General features: G+C 50.0%; 2 protein-coding genes across 2 annotated transcripts; one reads left to right on the top strand and one right to left on the bottom strand.

Annotated features, from left to right (window-relative positions):
• Positions 1-58: 58 nt before the first annotated feature.
• On the bottom strand, positions 59-2,111 carry BDP55DRAFT_619811 (MFS transporter). Its single transcript, XM_060571324.1, has 2 exons — positions 1,552-2,111; positions 59-1,502 (listed from the first exon to the last, which is right to left on the bottom strand). Exons 1-2 carry the CDS (start codon positions 1,924-1,926, stop codon positions 162-164), a joined length of 1,716 nt encoding a protein of 571 aa, XP_060424310.1. The 5' UTR covers positions 1,927-2,111; the 3' UTR covers positions 59-161.
• A 1,680-nt stretch (positions 2,112-3,791) lies between these two features.
• Positions 3,792-11,448, top strand: BDP55DRAFT_619808 (non-ribosomal peptide synthetase). The gene is made up of 2 exons (XM_060571323.1): positions 3,792-4,519; positions 4,569-11,448. Exons 1-2 carry the CDS (start codon positions 4,115-4,117, stop codon positions 11,343-11,345), a joined length of 7,182 nt encoding a protein of 2,393 aa, XP_060424309.1. The 5' UTR covers positions 3,792-4,114; the 3' UTR covers positions 11,346-11,448.
• The last annotated feature ends 590 nt before the right edge of the window (positions 11,449-12,038 follow it).

The following is a 12,038-nucleotide window of genomic DNA, read 5'->3' as shown; positions in this document are numbered from 1 at the left end:
CACAAAACCAAGGGTGGTTATCTTCACAAGCATCGATCTCGTTGCGGTACATGGGACTAAATCAACTATCCACAAGCTAAGATAAATTTGAAAGCAATTATATTTCTCGCGTAACTCATAGTCATCTTATCCGGGATGCGACATTTTGAGAGGGGGCTGATCTATCCAGGCAACTTTTCCCACTTCATGCCTATAACCCCGATGATGGAGATGACCGCGACAGCCATCGGCACCGTAAAAGTCTCTTTAAGTGCCTTATTGTATGCTTCAATGACAGCCGGAAGTAGATCCCGCGGAATCATATCTTTGAGATTCGTAGCCCCCATGTCCGCAATGGTTTGGCCATCAAGTCCTCCCGTGCCATGCAGATGCTTCGTTAGACCATTAGCAAAGACGGTATTCGCGACAGACATCAGGATAGCTGGCCCTAAATTCTGGAACAAAGTGACAGCAGCTGTACCAGCAGGTATATCAGAGAGTGCGAGGGTTGATTGGACACCCATCATCGGCTGCTGGGATCCCAGACCAATCCCCACGCCGGCGATTACGGGAAAAGTGACCCATTTGCTCGGACCGGTGTCGAGCTCAAAAGTCGTCATCAAACCAAGACCCAAAGACCCCAAAACGGTTGCTATAAGCATGAAGGGGTTGTACCACCCTGTGAAAGTGACAAGGTAACCGGCGGTTAGAGCGGCAAGAACTTCTCCGCCAACATAGGGAACGAGCTTGATGCCGGATTCTCTGGCAGACTCTCCCTTGATAGCCTGGAACCATATTGGCAGCCAGATATCAGCTGTGTAGTAGGCTGCATCAACGCATGCAGCGTAGAAACAAGCGAATGCGATGTTTTGCATCTTCATCAGGCGAGGAGGCAGGGCGGCGTTGTCTCCTTTCCACGTTTCAACACCAATGAAACTGATGAGGAGAACACCAAAGGCAACCAACAGTCCAATCATCGGGGCGCTGTTCCAAGCGAACTGGGATCCACCCCATTGCAGGGCCAATAGTAGACAGATCATGCAGGCAAAGAAGATTGAGAGTCCGAGAATGTCAAACTCCATGAGCTTCTGCTTGAGAGTCCTAGGATGTTTATGGTCGGGCTGCTGCGGTGGACGAAAGCAGAAGAAGATCAATGCCAACGTCGCGACTCCGAGTGGTATGCTAACGTAAAACGCCCATCGCCAGGAGAGATGGCTGTCAGTCAACGCTCCAGAAATAAGGGGTCCGATGATGCCACCGACTCCTGAGAATGCGCCGAGAAATCCAGTGTAGACAGCACGTTGACGAATGGATACACTGTGTGCGAGGACTACCCAGGCGCCGATGATGATGCCACTGCAGCCAATCCCAGTGATGGCTCGTCCAACAATGAAAACAATCGAGTTAGGGGCGCTTCCGCACACAGCCAATCCGACTTCTCTAAATGCGATGGCCACCATAAAGGTCCACTTGAGTGAAAAGAGCTCAAAGCACGTCCCGTAGACGAGTTGGAATGAGCAAAGCTTAATGTTTGTTAGCGGGAACGATGAGACTCATGAAAGATTGACTTGCGCTGAGCATGTAGGCAGAGCCATACCATCCAACATGTTGGAGAGAGTTGAATTGATTCGTGATAGCCGGAATAGCTGTAGCAATGAGTGTCATGTCAAGGAAGACCAAGAACACAGCCATGGCCAGTCCAAAAATTATCAAAACCAGCCTAAGGCCTTTGGGATAATCTATGCCAGCATCGTCGACTTCGTCCGAGTTGGCCGTCTCATCAGCTTCTGCAGGCTTCTCTACAGTCGATAGTGCATTGTTCCCTTTTTTGTCAACGATGACGTCTGGTTCTCCGGCATTGATAGAGCCGCGGTTCGAGCTGCTCGAGGAGGAATATTTCTGGCCAATGTGAACCATTGCTGTCTTCTCTGATTCAAATGGCGCCATGATGAGACACGAGTATAAACAAAACTCAAGGAAACTCTTGATGGTTTCTTATTCGAGTAAATGTACGGGAAAAGTATGAGAGTGTGAGGCGAAGTCTGCGTGTGAACCCGGGGTGTCCTGCCGAGGGCAGCTACAGTCGGAAATTATGGCGCCAGACGTTCCTAAATGTGAACAAAAAGATTTTCAATGCCATTTCGCGATGAGGTGGCAATTCACCGCTGAAAATCTAAGAGCTGACTGGGATTGATTCTCATTCTCTTGAATCCTATCACATTTGACTAGCACGTCCAGCATCCCGGCCCTCGGGAAAGCCAACCCGGACAATGCTTACGCTACAATACAAATCTCGGTGATCTAGACTTGCAGTCTGGACGAACTGGAGGGGTCGACCCACTAGTAATGTTGTTCCATCGTTCCTATCGGTTGAGCATCCTGGATTTAGACATGACCGACAGCCAAGGGGTTGTGTGTTGCCGGACAAACATCCGGGAAGCTTGGTGTCTAGTCTAGGGTAAGCGCTCATTGAGGAAATATGAGGCAAAATACAGCACTCCCAAGACCCGCGGATAGCCTTGGGTTTGTGATCTCCATCATCATTGGGTTGACATGGGTTGCACAACTCTTAGCGTCAATCCTTGCGGCGCAACTGTGGTTCAGCCCAGTCAGATACGAAGAAACACTCAGGAAAAGACTCTCATCCTAGACAGAAAGATACCGGAACAGGAAGCTGCTGATCAGTGGTCTCATCCTTCAACCAGGTATGTTGGGAACGCAACAAAATGAGTCCTTTCGAGTGCATCCGACAGCTTGGAAGTTGGTGAGAACTTCCAGTCGCTTTTCCAATTGATTGGCAGGATCGGACTTCCGAATCGCATAAGTGCGACCAATCCTCACCTTCCAGAGAAGGTAAAGGCTATTATGGCATGGCCCTCGTCTCCATATGTTCACTTCGGTTGACAGATCCCATCTGATTTCCTAACTAGTCCAAAAGCGAGAAGCCGTCAGAGAGGACTCGCAACGCCCGCAAAGACGAAGGACGAATCCGCTTTCTAGCCGAGACCAACATTCAGAGAAGAATTATATGCCCCACCCTCGACCTGCGATTTATTGCAGCTGCAATCGCTCACTACCGACATGGTAAGGCTGCATTGCCGTCCCATCTGAGATTCAAGGTAAGTCTACTTCAAGGCAAATCACAACTTGTCTCAATTACAAAGAGTTTTGACTGTTGAGCTTATTTAGTCGATATAATGGTTGAAATTTCTACCAAGCATAACAAGCACGAGAAGTTTGTGATAAATAACACAATTCGGTGTCTCAAAACCGATTTTTACTTCCCGTTCGAGAACTAGTCTCTCTCATACGTTAGCCTGTCGTCAACACATATCTCGCCCGAGGGATATGGCTAGATTGACGTGGATGGATCAACATCCCGACCATTCCCCTGAAACAGCACGGACAGAGGCTGTACATGTTCAAGAAAAAGGTTCCTGTCATCTGTACCCGGCGGTCTCGATTGGCCTCTAACTTCTCAATAGCCTCCTTGTGTGACGAGTCCTTCGTACGGCGTGGGTCCCAATATTCCAGGCTGCGGTGTTCCGACAATCACGGTGCTGACGAATCGCCCGTAGTCTTACCTCATTTCATGAAATTAGCTCGGTAACTGCGAAGAATTTGATGAGACTGTTGTCTACTCACCAAGGGTTAGTAGGGGGTATCGGCAAGGAACCTTGAAGGATGTGATGAAGCTTGTCCCGCAACAGGATGGAGGCGAGGCAACCACCATCCTAAGTCCTTACGCCCCAATACGCTGGGCGTGTGTGACCATCCCCTTGCCGTGGCAAATTCAGATGCTATGATGATGAAATCAGTCTATTGAAGAGACTTTCATCCTTGGGGCGCAGTCGAACCCCCAGAAGTGGTGTGCTCTCTGTGCCCCAGAACGACGGTCGACGCGTTCATCTATCTTTCTTGCATTGACGAAGACGACGAGTCGAAATACAGGAGTCTTAAAAGTTGGATGACCCACCCTCAAACCGGCCTTGTCACCATCCTGTACATTCGAAAAGCCTCTGCAAATTATCGATTCCTACAGAGACCTGAGCCCACAGCAGCTTACTGTCAAACTTCTATTTACTCTATTGCCGGTTGCAATCATAAGTCAACGAGGAAGACTTGAAGTTGAAGAATGGCACCTTCAGTCTCTCTCACTCCCAGCCCACGCTCGAGGTCTGCCGAGGTTATTTTCTTCCAGCATCACAGGTTCCAGAGTCTCAAGGAACAAGCTCAATGCTCGGCCTCCTCCATTGTTCGGCTTGCGTGCGCAATATGTTTGCAGGCTTTCTCACCAAGTGATAGTATCTGCTTGGTGTTCCAAGGCAAAGAAAAGGCCTGGCAACTTTGGAGCAAATGCATCGATCGAGGTGACAGGGTGTTACCTCTTCTCCAAGGCGAACTTGACACCCCACAGACAACTCAATTTGCGGGCGACGATATCTTCAGACATGCGCTATCTGTCTCTTCTCTTGAGGAAGATCTTCAAAAATTCGAGAATGAACCGTCATTAGCAAGTTTGAAAGGGGTCTTCCAAGATGTGAGTCACCATCTGCAAATGCTCATAAACTCTTACTGAACGTATTCAGGTCGAAGTGCTCTTTGCTGCCAACTGGGACCACTTCACCCGAGGCATCATATTAAGGTGTGAATACACTGTATCTTGTCTATCAGACTGGCAAGCTAGATGCATTCTATCCACCTTCCGTCAGGTGTTAGAGAACCTTGTCTCGCGCCCTTACTCTCGAGTTTCTGATATCGAGCTCATGAATGACCGCGACTACCAACAGTGCCTTGACTGGAATCAACGCCCTCCGGATCATGTCGATATTAATGTGAGCGAGATGATCGACAAACGCATTCGGAACTCTCCCCTTGGCCCAGCTGTGGATGCATGGGACGGTCTCATGTCATACACTGAGCTTGACGCAGCTTCTTCCAGAGTTGCTCAAGAGCTTCGCGAGCGCGGTGTCGGCCCCGAATCTACGGTTGCTCTATTCTTTGACAAGAGCATGTGGAACATCGTAGCCACTGTGGCAGTTCTCAAGGCTGGCGGCGCATTCGTTCCCTTGGATCCCTCGCAGCCCGACAACCGAATCTCCTCCATTTTAGACCAAATCCAGGCCAAGGTTGTTATGTGTTCCGAAGTGTATACCCAGCACCTGCTACACTTCTCCCAGGAAGTGTTCGGCTTGGGCAACTCTTGGGGCGACAAGGCCCCTACCCTCATCTCAAGAAGCGATTCGACCGTTCGCCCATGGAACCTAGCGTATATCATGTTCACCTCAGGAAGCACTGGAGAACCGAAAGGTGTGATGATTGACCATGCTGCGTGCGCATCAAGTGTCATGGCTCACGGTCAGGCGACTGGGTTTAATCGAAACACCAGGACTCTCCAATATGCTCGACACACTTTTGATGCATCGATTGCGGAAATCTTGACCACACTTGCCTTCGGGGGATGTGTAGTCATTCCGTCAACGGATGAGCGGCTAGACAACATCACAGCTGTCATTCAAGAGAAGAGAGTGAACTGGGCATTCTTCACGCCTTCAGTTATTCGTCTACTGGATCCTTTTGAGGTTCCTGGCTTAACAACTGTGGTCATCGGCGGCGAGCCTCTAGGCCAAGACAATATTGAGACGTGGGCAGCCGGCCGCAATCTCATTCATGCGTACGGCCCTACTGAGAACACGGTGTTCTCTACTATGCACCCATTGTCACTCTCATCCAAGGCAGGGGCTATTGGACGCGGCGTTGGCACGCTGTGTTGGATTACCGACCCTGAGGACCCCAATCGTTTGTCACCCCTGGGAGCAGCTGGCGAGCTGCTGCTCGAGAGCCCTCAACTTGCAAGGGGTTACTTGAACTTTGCAGATAACGAAGGTCCCAACCAAGCTTTTGTTCAAGATCCGCCTTGGCTTGCCAAACATGGTCGACGGTCTAGACTGTACAAAACCGGAGATCTGTGTCGCTTTGACGAGAACGGTGTAATTCACTTTGAAGGCCGGAAGGACACCCAACTCAAAATATCCGGGCAACGTCTGGAAGCTTCAGAGGTTGAGTACCATCTTCGAGCAGCGTTCCGCACTCCCGACATCGTCGTAGATGTGCTCAATCGACCGACTCAAGATACGAAGGCACAGTCTAAAGTGCTCGTGGCTTTTGTTTGCCTTGGCACAGAGGCTAACCAACGACCAAACGATATGTCAAAGTACATCATGACTCGGCGGCACCCACCTCTCCTAGAGGCAATCCCTGGAGTCGAAGAAGCGATATCTCAAAAGCTCCCATCATGGATGCGCCCATCAATATATATCCCTCTCACTGGTTTCCCCTTGAGCCCAAATGGCAAGGCGGATGTCAAGAGACTCCGACGTGAAGCCGCGTCCTTGACTGTCGAGCAGTTCTACCTCTTCGCCCAGACCGACTCTTTCATACAGATTGAAGAGACACCACAGCTCCGTCTCATGCGGGACCTCTGGGCTGAAGTCCTTGGTATTCAGTCTGTCGCGATCTTGGCTTCGAGTAGTTTCTTCCGCCTTGGCGGAGACTCGCTCGCGGCCATCAGCTTAGTCACGGCTGCTCGTAGAAAAGGGTTGCAATTGAGTGTTGCTCAGATCTTCAAGAGCCCATCTTTACACGATCTTTGCCGACTTGCGACCGAGTTCAAAAAGACTACAGTTGAGATACGGCCCTTTGAGCTGGTGCACAAAGACAGCCTCGAGGATGTACTCGAAGAGATTTCCTACGAATGTGCTATTGGCACAGAAGACGTTGAAGATGCATTTCCTTGTACTCCTTTGCAAGAAGGTCTCATGGCACTATCTTCTTCAACTTCCAACTCTTACTTGGTTCAATACGTACTTGATCTCGCCGTCGACATCGATATTGCAAGGTTGAAGATGGCTTGGGAGGCTGTTGCTGAGACTCACGGAATGCTCCGCGTTCGAATGGTTGATACCTTTTCTTCGGGCATACTCCAAGTCATCGTTCGTGAGAACGTGTCTTGGAATGAGAGTTTCAACCTCGAAGAGTATCTTGAGATGGACTTGAACGCACCATCAACCTTTGGAATGCCCCTCAACCGGTTCGGTATTGTCTATGCCGCAAACGGGGACGCTTGTCACATGGTATGGACGGTGCACCACGCTGTGACTGATGGCCAGGCTGTTGGCCTCACTTTCCAATCAGTACGGGATGCGTTCCATGGTGCTCTGAAGCCAGCTGAAAGTTCCTTTGCGTCGTTCATGAAGCATTTCAAGGACATGCACATGGAATCTGCATCGAGGTACTGGAGCTCAGTCTTTGAGGGAGCAGAATTTGAATCATTCCCGAGGAAGCCACCCGCAGTGCATGGTGCCCTAGAGCATCAAGGTCCAGCTTTTGCTCGTCGACAGGTCCCTGTACCATCATCAAGCACAGATGCCACCACGACTACAATGCTGCGAGCAGCTTGGGGATTGGTCATTAGCCACTTTAGCAATTCCGACGATGTCGTCTTCGGTGTTACATCGTCTGGAAGGAATGCTCCTTTTGACAACATCGAAGCCATTCTCGGGCCAATCATCGCGACTGTTCCATTGAGGATACGATGCAATGGCACGTCGACTGTGCGCGACTTGCTTGACAGCGTACAGATGAGCACAATCAACATGATCCCGTTCGAGCAGATGGGAATACAGAACATTGCTCGCATCAATTCTTCGTGCCGGTCAGCCTGCGACTTCCAAACCATGATGATCGTACAGCCAGAGGTCGATATGGCTATGACGGGCGGTCCATTCGTCGGCTTTCACAGGCCTCAGGACCTTGACAAGTTCAGATCTCACGCTGTAATGTTTGAGTGCAATCTTGGGCAGCATGAGGTCTTTTTGAATGTAAACTACGATCCTCGGTACATCGAACCTCTCCACATGGAACGCCTCGTCGACTATTTCGAAAGCGCTCTTGAGTTCCTGGCATCTTCGGAACACCAAGTCCTGGATAATTTCTTCGGTAGGCCCCTTGCGAGGGATCTTGCCGATATGTCGAAGTGGAATCAGCATCCGACTCAGACGATTGATTCGTGTGTTCACGCCATTTTTGAGGAACACGTGCGCACCCAGCCTGACTCTCAAGCTGTTTTCGCGTGGGATGGTCTTCTCGCCTTTTCCCAACTCGACACAATGGCATCTCGGCTTGCTAGAGTTTTGATGGAGCTGGGTGTCGGGCCAGAGAAGATGGTACCTTACTGCTTTGAGAAATCGATATATACCATCGTCTCGATGCTCGCCATTCTCAAAGCTGGAGGAGCGATGGTACCTCTTGACCCCGCACATCCACCCGACCGTAAAGCGTTCATTGTCAACAATACGATGGCAAAAGTGGTCGTTGTCTCTAGTGCCAATGCAGATTTGTTCTCGGGACTGGATGTTCACATTGTTGTTGTTGACTCCAATTTCTTCGCCAAGGTTGAGGAAGTCGGAGTGGCCACCTTTTCCAATCACGACGTTCAACCATGCAATGCCGCAACTGTTATCTTCACATCTGGCAGCACTGGACAGCCTAAAGGTGTCGTTCAAGAACACAAAACCTTGTGTTCTGCGGCCATTGCTCATTCTGATGGGATGCACATGTCCAAGACCTCAAGGATCCTCCAATTCTCATCCCATGTCTTTGACGTCAGCATCATTGAGATTATCAATTCGTTCGTTCTTGGAGCTTGTATCTGTGTGCCGTCTGATGAAGAGAGGATGAGCAACCTCGCAGGTTTTGTTTCGAGATCTCAGGCGAATTGGGCCTTCTTCACACCGTCTTTCGCACGAACTCTTGAGCCAAAAGACCTTCCCAGCATGAAAACTATCTGCATGGGTGGAGAAGCTATGACAATGGATTGCATCGAGACCTGGTCTGGGATCGTGCAGCTCATCAATGCTTACGGGCCTTGCGAAGGCAGCGTCTGTACCACCGCTGATATCAGCAGCGGTGGGTTCAAGCCAAACTCCATTGGTTATGGAGCCAACACCCTCACCTGGATCGTCAATCCGAGCAATCATGACATCCTGGCACCAATTGGTAGTGTCGGTGAGCTTTTGATCGAAGGGCCAAGTCTTGCTCGTGGATATCTCGGTGATGTAGACAAAACAACCAAGTCGTTCATCACCAATCCAGCCTGGATCTTCCAGATCGAAGCTGGCAGTACACTTAGAAGAATGTATAAAACAGGCGATCTCGGAATACTGAATTCCGATGGTTCGATATCCTATGTTGGACGAAAAGATACACAAATCAAATTGCGCGGACAGAGAGTTGAGCCCGGAGAAGTGGAACATCAGCTTGCCCAGCTGTTGCCCTCGGGTTCTATCGTAGCTGTCGATGCAATTGTACTTTCAGGATCTTCAAGCAAATCGTTGGTTGCTTTCATCCAGCTGGAAAACCATGGTTTTGGTTTTGCGGAGAAGAGGGACATCATTGAGGGGCTTGATGATCGCTTGAAACAGCAGCTGGCTTCGGTGCTTCCTGCCTACATGGTTCCTTCGCACTTGATCCCTGTCGAAAACATCCCATTCACCCCGACTGGAAAGCTTGATCGGCGCACTCTGAAGGAATATGCTTCGGCTTTGAGCATTACAGACAAGCCAGGAAGCGGCATTGTCGAAGAAGACGCCAACATGCTAGCAGCAAGCGAGCATATTGCTCTGGGCATTAGCAACAAGCTGGCTCAGCTCCTATCGGTTGGTGATCCTCGGAGAGCGAAAGTCCTGCGTGGTCACAACTTCAACCCTTACTACGCTGGGATGGACTCTATCCAGGTCATCTCTTTGTCAACATTCGTTCGAAAGAGCTACAATGTCAGCATCCCTATCCAAAAGTACATGAACAGCGCGACAACCGTCAGAGATATTGCTCAATTGGTCATTGAAGATCAGCAAGGATCTTACGATGACACCAATATCGACTTGGTGCAGGAGATTGAAGTTCATGATCAAATCCTCGCGGCCTCGCTGTTACCGAGATCACATGCAGTGGTTGAGATCATACATGCCCCTCAGATCATCCTCTTAACAGGAGCTACCGGATTTCTCGGAAACCAACTGCTGGCTCAAATCTTGCAGCTGCCGCAGACTCGCAGTGTCGTGGTGTTAGTTAGAGGTCAGCACCCAGCCCACGCCACTGAGCGACTCTTGTCTCTTGCTCGTGGTAGCAGCTGGTGGCAAGAAGAGTACGTCAATCGCATCGAAGTTTGGCATGGCGATCTATCTCTTCCACATCTTGGTCTTCCAGAAGCGCTGTGGTCTCGACTCGATGGCACAAGTATCGATGGTGACTTGATCGATGCGGTCGTCCACAACGGGGCTGTTGTCAACTGGATGGCGGACTTCCAGGCCTTGACACCAGCTAATGTTCTTTCCACGGTCAACATTCTCGCGGCCTTGACAAAAGCGACGGCATCTCGTTCAGTTCGCTTGACTTACGTATCAGGCGGTCATTTGTCCACTTCTCCAGACAATGTCGAAGAAATCGCTGTAGAGCTGAAGTCGTATCCAGCCTACAGTCAGACCAAATTCGTCGCTGAGATCCTCGTTGCGCGATACGCTGAGCGACTCACTCGTGCTGGTTTCAGTTGTTTGGCCACAATTGTGAAACCTGGCTTGATCATGGGTAGCTCCTCCGATGGCATTTCCAACACGGATGATTTCCTTTGGCGATTGACAGCCAGTGCATTAGATATGGGGATGTTCAATGACAGCGAACGCGACCTGTGGCTCGCTGCTGCAGGTGTCGATCTCGTAGCCAACATCGTTCTTGATAGCTGCTTCTACCATGAAAGCAGCGAAGATTGCCCCGCTGTCAAGAAAGTCCTCAACGGTCTCACCATGGGAGAGTACTGGGACATTGTCAAAGAAGAAACAGGCCGTGCAATGGAGCCGATAGACTCCAAACATTGGTTGAGAAGCCTGCACGGGGAGGTTGAGGCGAAGGGGCCAAGCCACAGGCTGTGGCCGGTCCTTCATTTTGTGGAAGATACTGGCGGAAAACTTGGCCAGCCTCTAGGGGCGATGTCAAATGAGAACCAGCTGGAATATAAAGACTCGGTCACGACATCCCTCAGGAAGAGCCTGCGGTACCTGATCGCCATAGGATATATGCAGACAAGTAGGAGAAGCAGTGTGGATGGAGATAGCTCGAGCGAGCCGACGCTTCCAGTCCCGAGACCAATGGTCTTCTCAAGAACGCCGACAACGCCAGTATGGACCCAAACTTCGACCGATCAGAAACGCCTAGGATATGGGAACGAGGGGGGCGTGAAGCTGGCGGGAACTGTTGTAGTTGCACCGTTGAGAACACCCAGCCCCTCGTCAGATTTTGTACCGATCGAGTAGAATAAAATTTGTAGCAGGAGACATTGGAAGAGGAGTGAGAAATTTGAATGTTTGCCTCTTGTTTGTTGAATCTTTGTAGGGCAGTGATAGAATGGAGGATGTGAGTAAGATAGAAATGAATTGTTTACGCCAACATGCAGCACAATTAATGACGTGGTTTTCCTCAATGTATCATCATCCAAATGACTTTTTGCTTGTTCCTCAAACTTCTATAGCCATTCATCAATCCATGGAGCTCAGTGCTGGTCATTGGAACTCGATGGCGGAGGGGATCGATCATCATCGAGGCTCTCCTGAGTCCACATTCCCTCACGAAATGTGGCAAGTCCCTAGTTCGGTCGTCACTAGAAGTACAAATAAGCGTGGCATCAACAAGGAACCAATAGTTAACAGTGATACAATATTGAGGCGATAGAGTTTACAATGTGAGAGGTCAGTGAAGGGAGGCCCTCTAGCTGAACTTGCAAGGAAGGTAGCGAAGCGTCTTGACGAGCTCGGAACAGTCGAGATCCTTGGCTCTGCGCTGGCATACCAAAGCCAAATCTAAGCAATCAAGACAACTACTGACGCGGTCAACTGAACTGATTCCTAAGAGCGTTTGCCCAAGTTCTTAATTGTGCTAAAGAGGTCTTTTAATCAAATGTTACGAACGGGGGCGAACTCCTTTCTTGGTGACCGTGACAGAATAGCTCA

The sequence above is a fragment of the Colletotrichum godetiae genome, assembly GCF_030913485.1.
Source record: "Colletotrichum godetiae strain CBS 193.32 chromosome Unknown BDP55scaffold_59, whole genome shotgun sequence".
In the NCBI taxonomy this organism is placed as follows: domain Eukaryota; kingdom Fungi; phylum Ascomycota; class Sordariomycetes; order Glomerellales; family Glomerellaceae; genus Colletotrichum; species Colletotrichum godetiae.
This window is presented reverse-complemented; position numbering and strand designations above follow the sequence as displayed.

Excerpts from the sequence above, each read along its gene's own strand:
- BDP55DRAFT_619811 (XM_060571324.1), bottom strand. The coding sequence starts at position 1,926 with ATGGCGCCATTTGAATCAGAGAAGACAGCAATGGTTCACATTGGCCAG. Across the intron at positions 1,503-1,551 it reads GCTCTGCCTACATGCTCAGC|CTTTGCTCATTCCAACTCGT; the intron begins GCAAGTCAATCT and ends ACAAACATTAAG.
- BDP55DRAFT_619808 (XM_060571323.1), top strand. The coding sequence starts at position 4,115 with ATGGCACCTTCAGTCTCTCTCACTCCCAGCCCACGCTCGAGGTCTGCC. Across the intron at positions 4,520-4,568 it reads TGAAAGGGGTCTTCCAAGAT|GTCGAAGTGCTCTTTGCTGC; the intron begins GTGAGTCACCAT and ends GAACGTATTCAG.